The sequence below is a fragment of the Raphanus sativus genome, chromosome 5, assembly GCF_000801105.2.
Source record: "Raphanus sativus cultivar WK10039 chromosome 5, ASM80110v3, whole genome shotgun sequence".
Taxonomy (NCBI): domain Eukaryota; kingdom Viridiplantae; phylum Streptophyta; class Magnoliopsida; order Brassicales; family Brassicaceae; genus Raphanus; species Raphanus sativus.
The window spans coordinates 14,193,861-14,211,801 of NC_079515.1; the positions used below are offsets into that span (position 1 = coordinate 14,193,861).

Consider the following 17,941-nt stretch of genomic DNA (forward strand, 5'->3'; position numbering starts at 1 on the left):
CCATGCATCTACAAACCACAAATCCACATCTCTACTAACATTTATGAAGGCAAACTCAATAGACATCTCACAAAATGGTCAACTGGTCCAAGTCATTTGGTTTGGTAAGACAAAGACTTTAATGCAAGTGAAATCAGAGGTTCAAAATGATCTTTTAAGGGTGGTTTACTCTCAAAACAAAGTAGCTTCGACATTACACATAATATATCTAAGAAAGGATCAACTCATGCATACAATGCTCAATCTCCATTGTTCTACCCTTTCCCAAACACACAAGATATTCAATTATTCCTCAATGTCAAACCCAACTCACATCTCCACCAAAAGATCCCAAGAACATTTTTCACATCAGACTCTTTCTTTTTGAAATCAATAAGGGATTTTCACAATTTTAAAACAAATCTGAGCTCCTAACAACTTTGCTAGCCCTTTTTTATTCTTTTTTTTTTTTAATATTTGGGGGCCAAGACTTTTCACAATAAGAGCTAGATACTTCTCCACTTTTCCAAAAAGACTAATCATTTACCACAAAAGAGTCAAACCTTTCATATTCCCAAATCACAATCACAACAACTCATCCCCTTCCTATAGCTAGACAATAGAGTGACTAATCTAGCAAGAATGGAGACTAAGCATTGTCGTTCCCAATACTCTCAACATTATGCACATGTAAAGCTTTTCCAAAGAGGCCTCACTCAACAAATAATGATGGTTTAAAAGGAGGTATGGGTTTTGGGAGTGGAGTACCACTTGAGTTTGTCAAAAAGATTGGTAAAAACAGATGGGACAACTCAAGTGTGTATATCCATGACTTAGTACACAAGGGACCATATGCAAGAGACATTAAAACATGAGCTTACTTCAAAGAGAGAGTATCAACAGTCAAATGAGTTTCAAGAGGAGCATTCAAGGGCGCGAAGTTTACAAGCTTTCCAAAGGGTGCTCAAGCTACTTGTCATGATTACAAAGGTCACCAAATTCAGTACTTAGCATGAGCTCTTTACAAGGTTGAAATCCCCCTAATGCATGAATGCAACCTATATGCTTCTAGACTCAATCCTAAAAATGCAAATGATGCAACTAAATGATTCTTTTTGTGTTTTTCAATTTTTTTTTATTTTTTTGGATTTTTCTATGCAAATAAGAATGTAATATGCAATGCATGAGACTCAAAATCATGGAAACAAACATGATCAAATACTTGGTACCTCCCCCACACTTAAATCACACAGTCTCTGTGTGAGTGAGGTACCCAATGAAATTCTAAAATGCAAAGAAAAGATGGAGAAGGGAAGTTTCCAGTTACCTGAGACGGGAGCGAGGTGGAGGGGTCGCTGCGGCAGGTCGCTTCCCAGCTGGAGCGACCTCGTGACTTTCGCTGCGGAGACCTCGCTCTGATGTCCGAGTTTCTGCTCCACACCTGCACACAACTTCATTTTCCCATTGTTTTATGCAGAGATGAAAATGTAAATACTAATGCAATATATACAAGGATACTCATGGGACTTCCTCCCAAGTGAGCTTGTTTTAAGTCTCTAGCTTGACTTTGCCTCCTTTGGATCAGGCTGGAGTAGGTGCAGAAAGTGGAGTTAACACCCATCTTCCTCGGGTGGTAGCTCACCAGGTGATCATCAGCAGGAGGGCCCATTTCTTCGATGATGAAGGCTTGTCCAAACACAGTTGGGTTCCTCATTTTCTCCTTGATGTCAAAGTGGAGGGTGTTCTCCTTACCCAAATGGAGGTCAATCTTGCCTTTCTTTCACATTCACAATAGCTCCTGCTGTAGCTAAGAATGGCCTTCCAAGAATCAATGGGTCTTGAGCCTCCTCACCCATTTCAAGCACCACAAAATCTGTAGGTATCTCATACCCTCCAATCTTCACAGGGAGGTTCTCTAGGATGCCCACAGGGTACTTCACTGAACGATCAGCCAACACCAGAGAGAGTCTACACTTCTTGTATTGAGTGAAGCCAAGCTTCTTTGCCACAGACAAAGGCATCAAGCTGACACTAGCTCCCAAATCGCAGAGACATTTCTCAAATACCATAGGTCCAAGAGCACAAGGGTGTGAAGCATCCTGGATCCTCTAGCTTCTCTGGAGCATCAAGCCTCTGAATGATGGCATTGCACTCATGACTCAGAACCATCATGCCCCTCCATCTCCTTCTTCTTAGCAGCTACAACATCTTCCAGGAACTTGCTGTATTGAGGAATCAGCATGAAAGCATCAATGATGAGCATTGTAACCTGAGCTCACTCATCTGCTTCTCAAACAAAGCTTGTACTTCTGTAGCAGCTGCTTCTTGATCTACCAGGGAATGGAAGCTTGGGTTCATAGGGAGGAGGGACAGAAGAGCTCTCTTCTGCGAGAGGCTTGCGAGCAGCAGATTCACATCTTTTGTTGTCTTCTTCTCTTCTCCAACCTTTCCTTTACCCTTACCTTTCTCAATCTTCTCCAAGATCTCATCATCTTGTCTTAACAATGACCACTTCATCATCTAGGTTGATGGCCACCTCCTCACCTTGTTTCTTAGCATCCTTGGTGAGGGTTACAGGAGTCAACTGCTTACCCACTCCTAAGTGTGACAGCTTTTGCTTCCTTGGAGTTTTGATCTGACTTTCCAGGTAGAGATCCTTGCTGGCGGTTCTGGTGGGAGCTCATGGAAGCATACTGATTCTCCAAATTCTTGACAGAAGAAGCAAGGTGGGAGAATTTGTTGTTGAGCTCATTGTAGCTCCCATCAATCTTGGAGTGAAGGTTCTTCAGCTCATAGCCCACATGCTTCTCACTTCTAGTCTGAGACTCCAAGATCTGTTTCAGTAAGGCATCAGTGCTGCTCTGTTGAGGGGCAGAGGAGCTAGGAGAGGAGTTTTTGCTGAGGCTGATAGTTGCTCTGCTGGTTGTTTCGAGGCTGATAACCACTCTGCTGGTTGTTTGAATAGGCTTCTGTTGGTAGTTGTTGTACTGAAAGTTGGGTTCCTTCTTGTACCAGCTACCATTACTGTTGATGAAACACAATTCTTCTTGCCCTTCCAAACCCTCAACCTCATTGACAGTAGGAGGTATCTCCTGGCTTGGGTTGCCAACAAGGTTCACCTGCGCTTGCGTGGCCCTATCAGCAAGGAGTGTGTCAATCTTCTCTTGAAGAGCCTTTATCTCATTCCTTGTTTGCTTGTCATCACCTTTACTGCTTCTGTCATGGTCTCCACTGTAGGCTGCATCACTCTTAACCATTGTTGTCAACCAGAGCCTCTGCCTCTTCCTCAGTTCTCCCCAAAAAGAACCCATTGCTAGCTGTATCAAGTCTGGCTCTGTACTTAGGAAGAGCACCTCTGTAGAATGTGCTCAGCAAGCTCTCCTTAGAGAATCCATGGTGTGGGCACTGAGCTTGGTAACCATTGAATCTCTCCCAAGCTTCACTGAATCCTTCCAAGTTCTTCTGTTGGAAACTGGAGATCTCATTCCTCAACTTAGCAGTTCTTGAGGTAGAGAAGAACTTCTCCAAGAATGCCCTTTTGCAGTCTTCCCAAGTGGTGATGGAGTCACTTGGTAGAGACTTCTCCCATTGACGTGCCTTATCCCCCAAAGAGAAAGGGAATAGCTTGAGCTTTAAGGCATCCTCTGACACACCATTAGTTCTTTGACATACCACAGTAGCTGTCGAACTTATCCAAGTGATCAAATGGGTCCTCCACAGCCAGACCATGATACTTGTTGTTCTCTATGCAGTTTAGCAGTCCTGACTTAATCTCAAAGTTGTTAGCAGCACAGCTGCTCGTGCTCTTCCAAGTCTAGGACCATGGATGTTTGGGCGGTCATAAGTGCCAATGGGGCGAGCTGCTCGCTGTTGTGCCCCTTGGGGTGGAGATTGTTGACTTCATTGGGGTTCTGAGGATTTTGTTGTTCTTCCATTGGAGCTTCCAGTGTCTGCAGTTGAGCTTGTTGCTCTTCTTCTCTTCTTTTTCTAGCACACTCTCTCTCTAAAGCTCCGATGTCTGTGGCTCTTGGAACAAGGTTTGATGTACCTTTTCTCCTCAAGTTCATACACCTAAAAATCACAAAGAGGTGAACAAGAGAATCAGTAACTTACAAAAATAAAAATGACTTAGTCTCAAGCAAATGACTAAATCTCAATGTTCAAATCAAACTCAGAATTTGGCAACGGCGCCAATTTGATGTTAGGAGTTTTGAGGCTCCTAAGTCAAATAATAGTATAGTGGAAGTAAGTTGTCGAACCAGTTCTGAGGGATTCAAATGCAGAGAGAATGCAAGTATTTGCCTAATCTAAGTGCAATCAGTGAATTGGATGGTTTTTAAATTAAAACTAGAATTCAAGTAACAGAAATGATACTTTTAAGCTATTGGAAAGGAGAACTCATGGGTATGGGGATTTAGACCTTGGGTGATCAGGTTTCGATCTAAGGAATGCAAATGATAAATCAAACTATCAACCTTAAGCCTAGACACAATTCTAAGCAAGCTCTATGTCTAGATGAATGCTCATTTGCTAACATGTCTCAAACATCAAATGTCTTTGGTTGAATAACATGCAAGCAATCATTACTAACAAGTCTATTAGCTATCTTAGCATCTTTAACAACAAATGTCTTTGGCAAAGTACACTAAAAGCCTAGGAGAGTTGACTCAGGCATTTCATCGAACACCTGTCGGGTGAGAAATGCCTAGAGATCACCCTTTGAGTGGCCTACTCAAATGATGCATTAAGATCACTCTACTAGCAAGGAACAAGTATGATCTATACCTAAAACATCCTAGAACTAGCTTAATCACCCTTAATCACCCTAACCTATGAATCCAAAAGGTGATTACTCACTAATGCCCATGATCATTCTTGAACCCATATTGGATTTCAGATTGATCATAAACAGAGAAAGAAATCAACAAGAAATGAAATAAGAACAAAGGATCAATGATCCAAAAAGAGATTGATCTCCAATAGTTTGATGTTTTTCCAGTACCAAAAGATAATCTGCCTGGTGGCTACAAAATGATAACTTAAACATAGGTTTAGAGTGTGTAAATCGTAGAGGGCAAAATAGTAATTTAACGTAAAACACGGTGCACAACGGCTTGATGACAGGCCACTATGCCTCTGTGGGTAACAAGGCCGCTGGCTCTCGACGTGGAGCGGTATCCTGACTCATGGCCTCAAGGCCGCTGTGCCCAAAAGCCGCTGGGACACCTAGCCTCATTTTCTCCATGATTGTAACGTGGCGGCTTCAGGAACCGCTGCGGGAAACCGATTGAGCGTACGCAATTTTATTATCCAACACTTGGTTTCGCAGCGGCATAATGACACCGTGACACAAGGCCGCTGTGGACGCAAAAGACCGCTGCAACACTTAGTGAAATAGGCACACGAGCTGGACCATCACTCTTGCTTCTAAAACACCTCTCAAACCTTCCATGATCACCATGTTGCATCTCCAACACCTGATAAGGACATGTGCAATGAAATGCATCCTAGATATGCCTAGATGATGCCTTTGATGATCAAAATGCATGTGAATATGAAGATAAAACAATGGAAATATGCAAGACATCATGAAACACAATTCGTCAATTCCACTAAACAAAAAAAGAAATAAGATAACTATTGAAACCATTGTGTTTTTATCTATGGCCATGTCATCTTCTTCTTCACATTGTATCTCATCATAAATCATGAATGTAATATAAAAAATGTTTTATTTTCTAATATGGGTGTATCATTTGCATGCATGTACTTAAAAATATAATTATTGCTCCTTTTTAGGTCAAAAAGATCGATCACGTGAAAATTCAAAGATACGTTCCTTGGCAGTTTAACTCGTCATTGACTTTGGCAAAAGGAAACTTCAGAAATCAGAATGATTTTGAGATGTCAAATTATAGTGTAGATTAATGTGTTGCTGAAAGATTCTTGGGTTTGTGCCACGTGACACATTTGATAGGGTAATAAGAAGACACGAAAGGTGAACTATGTCGTCGTTTCCTAGTGGCTACAACATTATCTATTCCTCCCAGTAACCCGAGTTCGACGTCCCCTCCCTACATTTTAATTTTTAACCATTTCGCATAAGACACGAAAGGTTAGATAGACAATGCCGTAATGAATGTCGGGCTATTAACTTCTAAGACAAAAACTAGCCTGGTAACATGTTTTCGGGAAAAAAAAATAGCATGGAAACATGCGGTTCGAATCAAATTTGGTTTCACATATTTGGTGTCAAAATTATCATCTCTTATTAGCCTAGTAAACCCAACAAATTCAAATAAAGAATTCGACAACCCGGGATGATAAACTAACACAAATGTTAAGAAAATATACTAATATAACTATTTGTTTTAATTCCTCATTTCCAAGAACAGAAGTAAAAAAGCAGAAAATTTTGCATGAAACATCTTAGTCGATGCAATTTGATGGAAACTAGACAACTTTGGCACAAGTATTCAAACTCATGCATGCGGTCTCAAAGGTCTGTTTGTTTAAAATATTATGGAGCGACAGCTTCGATTCTGACACGGACAAAAATTTGAATTCTAAAGACACTGCTCGATTAGTTACTCTTTTTGATAATAATAGTGTAATGGCTAAGACTTCAGAGAAACACATGTTTACTCTGAGATTTCTCATTGACGAAGAGAAAAAACAGAGTTGTTTTGGCTGAAGCGGGGAAAGATTTTGTTGAAGTGCTATGTGGCCTTTTGACACTCCCAATGGGTACCATTGTAAGGCTTCTAGAGAAGCATAAGAATCCACAGTCATCAACCGTTGGTTGTTTTCACAACATTCACAGAAGTGTTTCTATCATGGACGATGATAACTTCCAGACTCAAGCTTGTAAGAATCTTCTGCTGCATCCCAAAAGTATGAAGGAAGCTCAATGCAGATGGCTTAAGTTGAATATAGAAGATGATGCTGCTGAGGAGACAAAGTTCTTTGTTTTGCCCACATTTTATGTATGATGAGTCTTGCTGTAAGGCGTACATCAATATCCGTGCCTTGAAGTCAAGCTGCGGAAGAACGATGGGACACTATATACATGTAGAAGAAGGAGAGGAAGGTGATGGGGTTTTCCTTAGTTGCAGAACGTCATTTATCATCACCGATGATATGAAGGAAGCACTGAACTCTATGAGTCTTGTCCTAAATATCCTCAATGATCGTAGTTTTTCTGGTTTCGATAGCCCGCGACAAATGGTTCTTGATGGTTGTTCTGAAGAGGTACTCTACTTAAATTTTTTTTTACATGCTTTTCGTTTTGCTTCTGATTAATCGTTTTTTTTCTTTTCTAGGTAACGAGTTTGCTAGGTTGTTTGTTCACTTCGGAAGCTCCCTTGACAGATATATTTCTGAGGAAACATTGTGTCATGACAAGGAAACGTAAAATTTTGACTCCACTTGTGCAAGAATCTAGAGTTGCTGGAGAAGATGGATGTTTAACCTTGAAAGTTTTGATTAAAAAGCTTGACATGGAGAATCTTTATGCTGAGTGGAGAGAATATTTTGTTGATTTTCTTTTCAGTTTTCTTGCCATCTCGCTTGAGTTTGCGTGGGAACTCTCTATTGACAATGCCAACCTTGGATGCGTTGGGAATTTGTGCAGAAGCTTTAAAGAGCTGAGCTTCGAGGAGCAAAAAGAAGCCACAATTTCCAAATGCGTACTTCCTCATTGCTACAGCTTCAGCGCACAACTGAGGGCACAACTTCTCGATGTTGTTATCCAGGAAACACGAGAGTAAGAATGCTTGTTCTCTCGTCATGGTTATACTGATAACACGGTCAATCAAAAGATTAAGAAGACTGTACTTGAAGACGGTTTAAGAATTGGCAAGGTATCTCCAGTTTCTGCTAGTATTGGACACGAGAAGGGAGAAACAAACTTCATAGTGTCAGATGATCTGGCTGTCACTCCTATGAACTCATCTTCAACCATTTCATTTTTAAGCAAGTTGCAATTGAGCATTGGTGTTATTGAGGAGCACGTAACTAACAGTGGCAAATATGAGGTATGTTGCACATCTTTCTACTCTTCTTGATATAATATCCATTTCTAATTTTTGTTTTGAATCTATTTGTGGTTGCAGGCAACCAGCATGCTTTGAGCTTCCTTGATCACAATCTCTGCTTTAACCAATGGTCTCTCAAGCTTCCTATCTAGGATGAAGCCAGAAGAAGCAAAACAGCCAACTAAAAAAGATAGAAAAGAGTGAAGAATCTCTCCTTGGATGTTTCACTCAATTGTTCTCCTTGATTTTTAGTTGTTGATTGCACTCACAAAAATAAAATATTGGATATTATCATTATATTATAAAATGTTGACCTTTGATGGTTCTAATTTTATTTTATATAAATGACGCTTCCACCGTTAGAAGACTTTTAAAATAATACATCATCATCATTCATTAACATGTTTGCTTCATGTGATCATTTATTGAACGCATGTTCTCCACTTTTGTCTCGAGTGATGATGATGTCACAGTCGCACTACTTTTCTTGTTGCTTGACAATTACATCAGAATAGTTAAAGCGAAATTTTCAAACAATAATAACATATAACATCATCGTTCTTTCCTTGACAACATTTTTTCTACTCATCCATCCACACAGTACATTCAAACACAAATCAAACAAAGAAGGATTAGCATTGCTTATGGCTCAGGATAAGTTTTTGTTTATCCTAAACCACAGTCACTTTAGGAACTGAAATCTTCTCGAACAGTAAATAAACTTAAAAACAGAAAACATCACTGGGATGTTAGATTTAGATTTGTGTTTATTTTTTTGTAATCAAAACCGGTTCCATGAGAATGCCACGGGACTTCTTACTTGGTGTTGCGGATTGCTCCAAGTGATGGATCCATACTCAGCCTTGTTCGTCAAACTCACTCCCTTTTTGCTTACAAACGTGACCGTGTACCTCTTCTTCTCTCCCACACTTCTAAACGCAAGCTTCGATGGTTTAACCGATATCCCAACACTAGGTGCTCCACTAACCACCACTGTATAAACCGAGTTCGCTGCACCCACGTTGGTTACCTCCCTGGTGTACCGCACAACCCTTTTGCCACCAAACAAAACCGAGAAACTTGGGTAATTGAGCTGCCCAGGATTAGAGAACTTCTTCGAGCAGTTAACGCTTGGTCGCTTCACAATCGCCACGATGTGATCTACTGTGTAGTCGAGAGAGCACAAGAACCTGATGTATTCCTCAGTCGAGATGTCGTAGACAAGACCCGGCGAGAGAGCCTTTTGAGGATCTACGTGGCCCGAGCCGTGAGCGTGTGGGTTGGATAGGCTGTTATCTGCAGCATCACGGAGAGGAGAGTTGGTGTTGTCAAGATTGTAAGCTGTGGTCATGAGCGCTGATTTGATGGCGCTTGGACTCCACTCAGGGTGAGCTGCTTTCAAAAGACCGGCTAAACCACTGATGTGTGGGCATGACATTGACGTACCTAACAAATATCAAAACCCTTTCATGTCAAAACAAAATATATTTCCCAAATCCCCTCTTGATAATCCACATATAATGAATTAATAAAAAAGAACTGCAATTGAAACTTGATGACCGTAGAGATAAGCAGTAATTGAAAGACAAAGGTGGTGAAGTACCTGACATGATGTTGAACTGGGTCCTCCTCGAGTCCTTGTCAAGACCAGTAGGACCAATAGCATCAGACCAAGCAGCCAAAATGTTAACTCCAGGACCAATGACGTCAGGTTTCAAGATCTCAGGAGTGACAGTGTTTGGACCTCTAGAGCTAAACGCAGCAACCACAGGAGAAGGACGAACATCAAGAACCGTTCCTTTAAACACAAGAAGAGCGGTCGGATTCGATTCCGATTTGATGTATTCCCTAAGGAGATCACCCGTCTTCTTCCCCACAGCAATCGCCGGAAGCAAATGACTATCGGCGACAAGCTCCTCACCACTCGCCGCCGTGTTGGCCATTATCATCCCCAAACCTCCAGCGTCTCTCACAACGGCTCCTTTCTCAACACGAGCGTTAACTCCTCTGTCGCAGACCACGATCTTGCCACGCACCGTGGCGGGATCGAGGGAGGCAGGGAGGCAGAGATTGCTGGAGCTGCTGTTCCCTTTGTTGTAAACCAACTCGAGCGGTCTCGTCCCCATCCCTTCTCCGCTGTAAAGCGAAACTCCGACGAGGCGTTTCCCGTTTCCGAGGTTCGCGTAAGCGGGGAAATCGCGGTCCAGGGTCCCGGCTCCGACGGTCATGACCCACGGCGCGACGTTCGCGACCGAAGATCTAGTGGGACCGCTGTTTCCGGCGGAGCAAGAGACGAAGACGCCTTTCTCCATAGCCGAAAAGGATCCGATCGCGATGGTGTCGCGGTAGTAAGGAGCCGATCCGCCGCCGAGGGAGAGAGAAAGCACGTCGACGCCGTCTAGAATGGCTCGATCCATGGCGGCGAGGATGTCGGATCCGAAACATCCGCTGCTCCAACAGACCTTGTAAGTCGCCACGCGAGCACCCGTCGCCATCCCTCTGGCCGTACCGGCGGCGTAACCGAGGAAACTGGCGTTCGTGACGGCGGATCCAGCGGCGGTGCTGGAAGTATGTGTTCCGTGTCCGTCGACGTCGCGGGGAGAAACAGACTCACGTTTGGTCGAGAAACCACCGCCCGAAGACATCTGAAAGCCTTTAGAGAAGCTTCTAGCTCCGATCAGTTTCTTGTTACACAGCTTGGAGTCGAAATCGGGTCCAGATTCACACTCTCCTTTCCACTTGGAAGGAATCTCTGGCATACCGTAATCATCATAGCTCTTGGATTCGGGCCACACACCAGTGTCTAAGACTCCGATTATCACACCGTTAGAGGGGTGCCCGATGTACCCTGAAGCAACACCGAACTCTGAATTGAGACCCAGGAACTCCGGAGTTCGTGTCGTGTCCAGCGTGTAGACAGGATCTTCGAAGACATCCAGGATTGAGTCGGAGGAGCTGAGGAGGGATTCTGCTTCGTTTGTGTCCAGGAAAGCCGAGAAGCCGTGGAAGGAGGTTGTGTACGTGTAAAGAAGAGGAGATTCAGATCCCGGTTCCGATTGTGACAGTGGATCGGTGGAGATAGATTTGAGTTGCGAAGTGTACCAATCGTGGTGAGTTGAGAAAGATTCCGGTTTATCAGAGTGTTTAACCCGGACGATGTAGGTGCGTTTGCCTTGTGCTGAATAGAGGAGGAAGAGGAAGATGAGTGTGATGGTGATGGGAGAAGCCATGACTGTATAGAGAAAGAGAGTGTAGACAAGAGAATGAAATATAACAAGGAGAAGGGTGTGTTTGGGTATTTTTAAAAATATTAGAAAAAGCGAGCCACGTTGGGGTCGTGTGACCGTTAGAATAATAACGGGAATGCCATCGTCGGTGCGTTTTTCGAAAGAGTGTGGGGGAACAGCTGGAGACACGATACGTGTTAAAGGGCACTCATTGCCTCTGTTTTTATTGGGCCCATCCTTTCTTTATTGGTCTTCTCAACGTTCTTTTCGCTTCTTTTCCTTTTTATATTTTTCTTTAAATTAGCATCGTAATACTATATTTTTTCTAATGAATTTTAGGCCCATATATACTGACGTGTTTTTCACTGAAATAATTCCTTTTAAACACAAAATTTTCAAGAAAATACAAAAACAGATCAACCATCAATGTATTTTTACAGAAACTTAAGTCGACGCCAATATTTCTGTTTTCTTTTTTTTTTCTCAAAACCCTAAAAATACGAAAATTCCTTTTTAACACAAAATTTTCAAGAAAAATACGAAAACAGATCAACCATCAATGTATTTTTACAGAAATTTAAGCCGACGCCAATATTTCTGCTTTTTTTTTTCTCAAAACCCTAAAAATAAGAAATATGATAAAACATAATAAAACAAAATCAGATAATTATTGCCCAAAGAACCAGAAAAATCTGTTATTCATGCAATTTTTGAATGTCCACCAGTTTTATAAGCGTAGTTCTTATCAGTGATGCCAACGAATCCAAATATTTTTCATGTCCCGAGCAACTATGCTAACATAGATTATTTATTTTGGAGAAAAAACATCATTGTCGAGTCAGATTTAGACATAGATTTTTATCTCTGTATAATCAGGTACATTTGAAAGGCCATAAATGATAAACTTTTTAGGGGAATAGACAAAGATCTTTTGTAGCTAGTTCGCTATGCAGAGAGTGAATGTCATGTCTGGTTCAATGCAAATGAGGTGGTGTCATCAACTCCACCAGATCATAGTACTGACGAACCTCAAATCTCAAGTTTGGGTAATGTTAAGGAATTTTTGTGTAAGTCCTTTTTAGGGTACAACGGAACGAAGAAAAATCTTGAATCTTTGAAGAGTTCGAGTAGATTCGTGAGAGACTTGTAAAAGGTGATGAATAAAGAGACTTGAAGAGATATTTTTTTTAGATCCAAGAGCCGGAATTACAAGGTGTAGAATAAGAACCTTAGATCTAGCCATCTAAGTCTAATCTGTAAGTCTTGGAGTATAGATATGTCGATCCCCTGCTTTAGGGTTTTGTTTCGCCTATATAGTTGCTCCTTTGTCGGTATGAGTAAGAGGAATTCTTCCATATTCGGAAATATGGAAGATTCTTCTAGTCGGAAGTTTTCCATTTCTCGGAGAAGGGTAGTTCCCGAGGATAGTTCCTGGAGTAATTCCGAAGGGTAGTCCATGAGTTCCCGAGTTCCTTTCAGTGAGGACCCGGGGTATTTCGTAAGCGGGGACTCGGAAGTCTGGGTCCTGCCTGGAGCCTGGAGGAAAATGATACCGAAGTATTTTTCTTCAATAGTTTGCCCTTTATTTTGCGATTTCGTCGTCGAACTCAGGGAATAACTAGTGCACTCAAGTCAACCGGAGTTGCTCATTCTCAGCAGGCTTCCTCTAGGTAGGACCCTTAGTAGCTTCATGCTTAGTCGAGTCTTCTTTAGGACCGGAGTCCATTGCGGAGTTGGTTTTCTTGGAATAGTCTGGAGTTCCAATAATATTCCCTAGGATCTCTTGAGCTAGGGAAGACCCAATATCCAGAGTTCTCCGATACTAGTTTTCTGGAACTCCGATCCCAGGACCGCGACTGGTTTTGGAGGGAAACATATGATTTTCTTGGGGTTCGCGTCCATAGCTTTCTCGACGCGTGTCCCTTGCGTGGGATCCCTTTCTAGCACATGGGACTCCGATTAGGGTTTTGTCTTCAATTTCTCAGGCTGGTCGCCTAATCGATGCTTCACTTTCCTTTTATCTCAAGATCTTCGGCGGTTCTCTATCTCTCTCCAAGCTTAATCTCTCACGAGTAATTCTCTCACATTTTCCTCTCTTTATTTGATTTCTCTTTCGTTCTGCTTCGTTGTCGAGAATGAAGATGAAACCATATCCATCCCTAGACGCTTACTCCATAGGAGCTAGAGTCAGATGAGGTAGAGAAAAGGTGCATCCGATCCTCCAGAATCTTCAGATTCCTCCGGTTTTTCCCTCGATCTAACGACGGAGATCGAGAACCCAGGCCATGCGGCCACAGAGATGACTTCTTCGGCGGCATCGATGGAACGGTTCCATTCTGTTGGTCCTCCATCATCGATTGGGGTGGAGGAGGTCGAAGGCTGGAAACAAAGGTACGATCTCCCGGACGAGGTTGTCATCCGGGTTCCCGATCCTGCTGATAGAGTTTCCGATTTCGAAGTCGATGAGATACCAGTCTATGAGGGCTTCTTCGAGTCAGGCTTTAGAGATGGAGTTCCTTCACTTGTAGCCAAAGTTTCAGAGACATTCAAAATTTCTCCTGGTCAGTTGAATCCTCAGGCTTGGAGGACACTGATCGCCATGCAGAATCTCGGCGTTCTTGAAGGCTTTATTATCGGTGTCGCTGAGGTGCTCCATTCTTACTCCATTTCTCCGATGAACACCGGTTAGGGACAATACCATCTTTATTCCCGTAGTAAGGCACTCCTGGTTCAGGAGATTCCTAAGAAGGATAGGAAGCGACATCCAGTCTTCAAGGGTCATTGAGCTGAAAATTTTGCTTTCATGTATCTCCCAGGCCTTTCTCCGACTTGGCGCACGGCTGGTGGGTCATGGGAGCTTGGAATATTCTCTTTAATATTTTGATTTTAATGGTGGTTGCTTGTCTTGGCAGACGTGCTTAGTTTGGATTGTTTTCAAGGAAATGAAACAATTGAGCAGATATTGGAGCTTCCCATAAAGAGGCGCGAGGTCCTCTATCTTGTGAGCAGAGAAGCGTTGGAGCGGTGTAGTATCTGGAGTGAGTTCTCGTTTGTTCTCTCTCTACTACAAAAAATATAGATATTGTTAGCGCGGAAAATATGTTATATTAGATGTTTGATAGCGAATTCATATATACTATATATGCGGCAGCCATCATAGGTATCTCTCCTAAGATAACGTTTTCCGAAAGCTATGAAATATGCACATATAATATAATAGCAATACTTGTATGATATTATTAACTTAAACTATTAACACTATTTTCGTGCTATTATAAGTTCTCCGATAATTTAAAAATAATTAAAATTAAAAATAAAAGAATTGTATTGTTTTATAATTAAAAATAAAATAAAATTTATTTATAAATTAAATTTAGTTTACAATAAATTTTGGTTTACAAAACTAAACAAATAATACATAGACATATTACTCTAATCTTAACCAAACCAATGTAAACCTAACTAAACCTAAATCTAAACCTAATAGACACTTCAGCCACCATCGCCACCTTCAGAAAGCTTCAGCCACCATCGCCACCTTGACAAAGCTTCAGCCACTGTCCACGAACCACCAAAAAACCACCGGCTTTTGCACCACTGCTGCACCACGCATAACCGGAGATGCCGCTCTGTCACAACACTGCTTATCCTTCCCAGATCTGTTAAAAAAACAAAACCAATTATAGGAGAGAGAGAGAGAGAGACAGTCTCGCCATGACGCCATTGTTGCGTCTTCTTATCCTCCCTCCTTTGCAGATGTGGAGAATCCATCTACGTCTCTGCCTCCTCTGCCGTCAAGCTCAACCCGTAAATCTTGCCACACCAGAACTTCTCTTCCTCTATCTGCTTGCGAATGGCGCATGGGCTGGTCACACCAGAGCTCTTGGTTGGCGCCGTCGTTGTTGAGAGATGATTGTGAGAGAAGCAATGGAGAAGAAGGACGTGAGAGATTGCTAAAGATTGAGACAGAGTTAATTGTGGAAGAGACAAAGTTCTGGAGAGTAGAGGATTGGAAGAAAATAAGAAAATGAATCGACAGAGGAGATCTTGGAGAGAGAGGAAGATACACAAAACTTGAATCTGAACCATTGATTATAATTCATCAATGGTCAACAATGGTGATCCTCACACCACTATCTTAACCAATAGAAAGTTAGGAGTATTTTTTTCTTTTCTTTTATGTCTTTCGACATGAGTGTATTTTTTTTTTTGATCAAAGTGTATTTTTTGTTATGTTTAGTTTATTTAAGCTTTAATATATAGTAGACAAAAATATAGTTTTGTTTAATGTTATGTTATAAGTAAATAGTAAAAAATATATTTATGATTAAGGTATGGTGAGTATGATTAAGGCATTTATTCGACAAAAATAAAGTATGGTGAATATGTTTTATGTAAGGGTATATGATCAAGACAACGTTTGAGAAGTATGGTTTATGTTTGAAATTAGAGTTTAATTATATAATATAATTTTAATTATAGAATGAAGATTAATTATAGAATGAAGATTTAAGGTTTGTGTTCTCAAAGTTATATATAGAATAAGAATATAGAGATGAAATTTTGATTTTAGTTTTAAGATTTGAGGCTATAGTATAAAAAGGTTAGAGTTTTAAAGTTTATGTTAAGATTTTCGAACTTAAAAAATGTTTAAGTGTTTTTAGTGTTTGTAATTTAGGTATTAAGATTTGGTGTTTAAATTGGAAAATATTAGTTTTACTCTGTAGATTTATCATTTTGGTACAATACATAGGGTTTAAAGACATTTGGGGTTTGAAGAGTAGGGTTTGGAGTTCAGATATAGGGTTTGTAATTTAAACTTTTAATTTAGGGGTTATAAATGTTAAAATGAATTATTAAATAGAAAAGTTACTGTTGGGGAAAAATATCCAGACGTCAATTTTCTCCAGCTTCCGGATAGGCCTTCAACTTTCGGACCTTTGCTCAAGAAGAAACCAGGAACCAACCCCTGCCATAGGTTCAACCCCCTTGAAAGGATCGACCCTTGAAGCAAAATAGAAGTTTTTCGCCTAATGGGAAACTTCCATTTTTTCGATTATGGAAGAGTTCTATTACTTGAAGCCGACATCTACAACTATAAAAGGGGAGCCCAAACCCTAAAATGAGGGATCGACGTTTCAAGACTAAGAGATTAGGGTTTAGGTGGCTAGAACAAAGGTTTATACACCAAATCGTTGTAGTCCCCATACGCATAACTCAATAAAACATCTCTTCCAGTCTAATCTCTCGCTTTCATATCAATTCTTCTAGTGTTCCGTAGTACTAAAACGATCCTACACAAAAATACCCTAACAGTTGGGCGCTAGAAGGAGGGGAGTAATCCAACTACGTGACGATGGCACTAGAGGACCATACTAACCAAGCAGAGATGACCCCGAGGGAGATCGAACTCCTCAACCGGCTCGAGATCCTTCAAAGTCAGGTTACCGATCTTCACAAAGCTCGGGAGACCACACTTGGAGGTCATGAATTTCTTCTAGAAGTTCAACCCCTAAAAGACTAACTTGGAGAACACTCCAAGCAGCTGCAGCAGAGCGCCGAGAAGCTAGACCCCATAGAAGCAGAGAATCTTGTCCTCCGACAAGAAAACCATGTTCTCGGGGAAACCAGCAACAAGCGAAAGCGGTTCCGAACTAGGGTTCGACCCATGGCTTCGCTCAATACTCCAAACGACGGTGAAGGAGCGCTTCACCGACCCGTCTCCACTAACGATGAACCCGAGGAACGTGAAGCTGCCCACGACGCGACCCGAATTCAAGTGGATAGCTATTCATATACGGAAGATGAAGAGTACCCACCCGATGATCCTGGGATCTCGGACCCGGCTCTAGCCGCCTACCTAGAAAGGGTGGTTTCCGAAAGGTTCGGCACCATTCACTCTATGGTAGAAAGGCTCCCAGGGGTAGCTCCCCCTATTCAGAGGAGTAATCAGGGGTCCTACTCCGATACCCCTTTTGCGGAAGAGATTGCTTCGGTAGAGATGCCACGCAAGTTCTCCTTCCCAAGCATAAAGATGTACGAAGGTACAGGAGATCCCGACAATCACATCGCTCAGTACAAGCAACGCATGCTAGCCGTAGCAATCCCCCGGGATGCACGGGAAGCTACCATGTGCAAGGGATTCAGATCGACCTTGACTGGCCCTGCTCTCCAGTGGTATATCAATCTTCCCACTAAGTCCATCAAGTCCTTTGCAGCCCTCAGCGATAAGTTTGTGGAGCAATTCGCTAGTAGTCGCAATCTAGAGAAAAACTAAGATGATCTCTCTGAAGTCCTCCAGCATAGGAAAGAACCCCTTTGATCCTACATAGCGCGCTTCAACCAAGAGAAGGTGGCTATCCCTGAGTGCAACGCTGATACAACTATCTCAGCCTTCAAGAGGGGTCTACTTCCGGAGGGAGATCTCTACAAGGAGCTGATCAAATACAAATGCATGACTATGGAGGATGTGTGATCTCGTGCTCGGGCTCAAGTAAGATGGGAAGAAGACGTTGCTAGTAGGGCCAAAGCCTGTCCGAAGTACGATCAGAATCCCTCGAAGCCAACCAGGAACGATCGCGATGAGCCCTCTCATCCCAAGTCCGCTAGGGAGACTAGCAACCCGAGCAGGGGCAGGTACCAGCATCGCCCTTTGCCTAGATCCGAGGGGATGATGGTGTCCAGTTGGCTTGACATCTC

General features: G+C 42.0%; 1 protein-coding gene, 1 non-coding gene and 1 pseudogene across 2 annotated transcripts; 2 read left to right on the top strand and 1 right to left on the bottom strand.

Moving 5' to 3' along the window:
* The first annotated feature begins 3,367 nt into the window (after positions 1–3,367).
* LOC130495286 (small nucleolar RNA R71) lies at positions 3,368–3,474 on the top strand. The gene has a single exon (XR_008934558.1). It is a non-coding gene; the product is annotated as a small nucleolar RNA R71 (small nucleolar RNA).
* A 3,118-nt stretch (positions 3,475–6,592) lies between these two features.
* LOC108858289 (uncharacterized) lies at positions 6,593–8,111 on the top strand (annotated as a pseudogene).
* Positions 8,112–8,527: 416 nt separating this feature from the next.
* On the bottom strand, positions 8,528–11,277 carry LOC108862155 (subtilisin-like protease SBT1.8). The gene is made up of 2 exons (XM_018636199.2): positions 9,619–11,277; positions 8,528–9,461 (listed from the first exon to the last, which is right to left on the bottom strand). The coding sequence occupies exons 1-2, from the start codon at positions 11,243–11,245 to the stop codon at positions 8,797–8,799; spliced, it is 2,292 nt and encodes a 763-aa protein (XP_018491701.1). The 5' UTR covers positions 11,246–11,277; the 3' UTR covers positions 8,528–8,796.
* Between the last annotated feature and the right edge of the window lie 6,664 nt (positions 11,278–17,941).

Excerpts from the sequence above, each read along its gene's own strand:
- LOC108862155 (XM_018636199.2), bottom strand. The coding sequence starts at position 11,245 with ATGGCTTCTCCCATCACCATCACACTCATCTTCCTCTTCCTCCTCTAT. Across the intron at positions 9,462-9,618 it reads CCAGTTCAACATCATGTCAG|GTACGTCAATGTCATGCCCA; the intron begins GTACTTCACCAC and ends GATATTTGTTAG.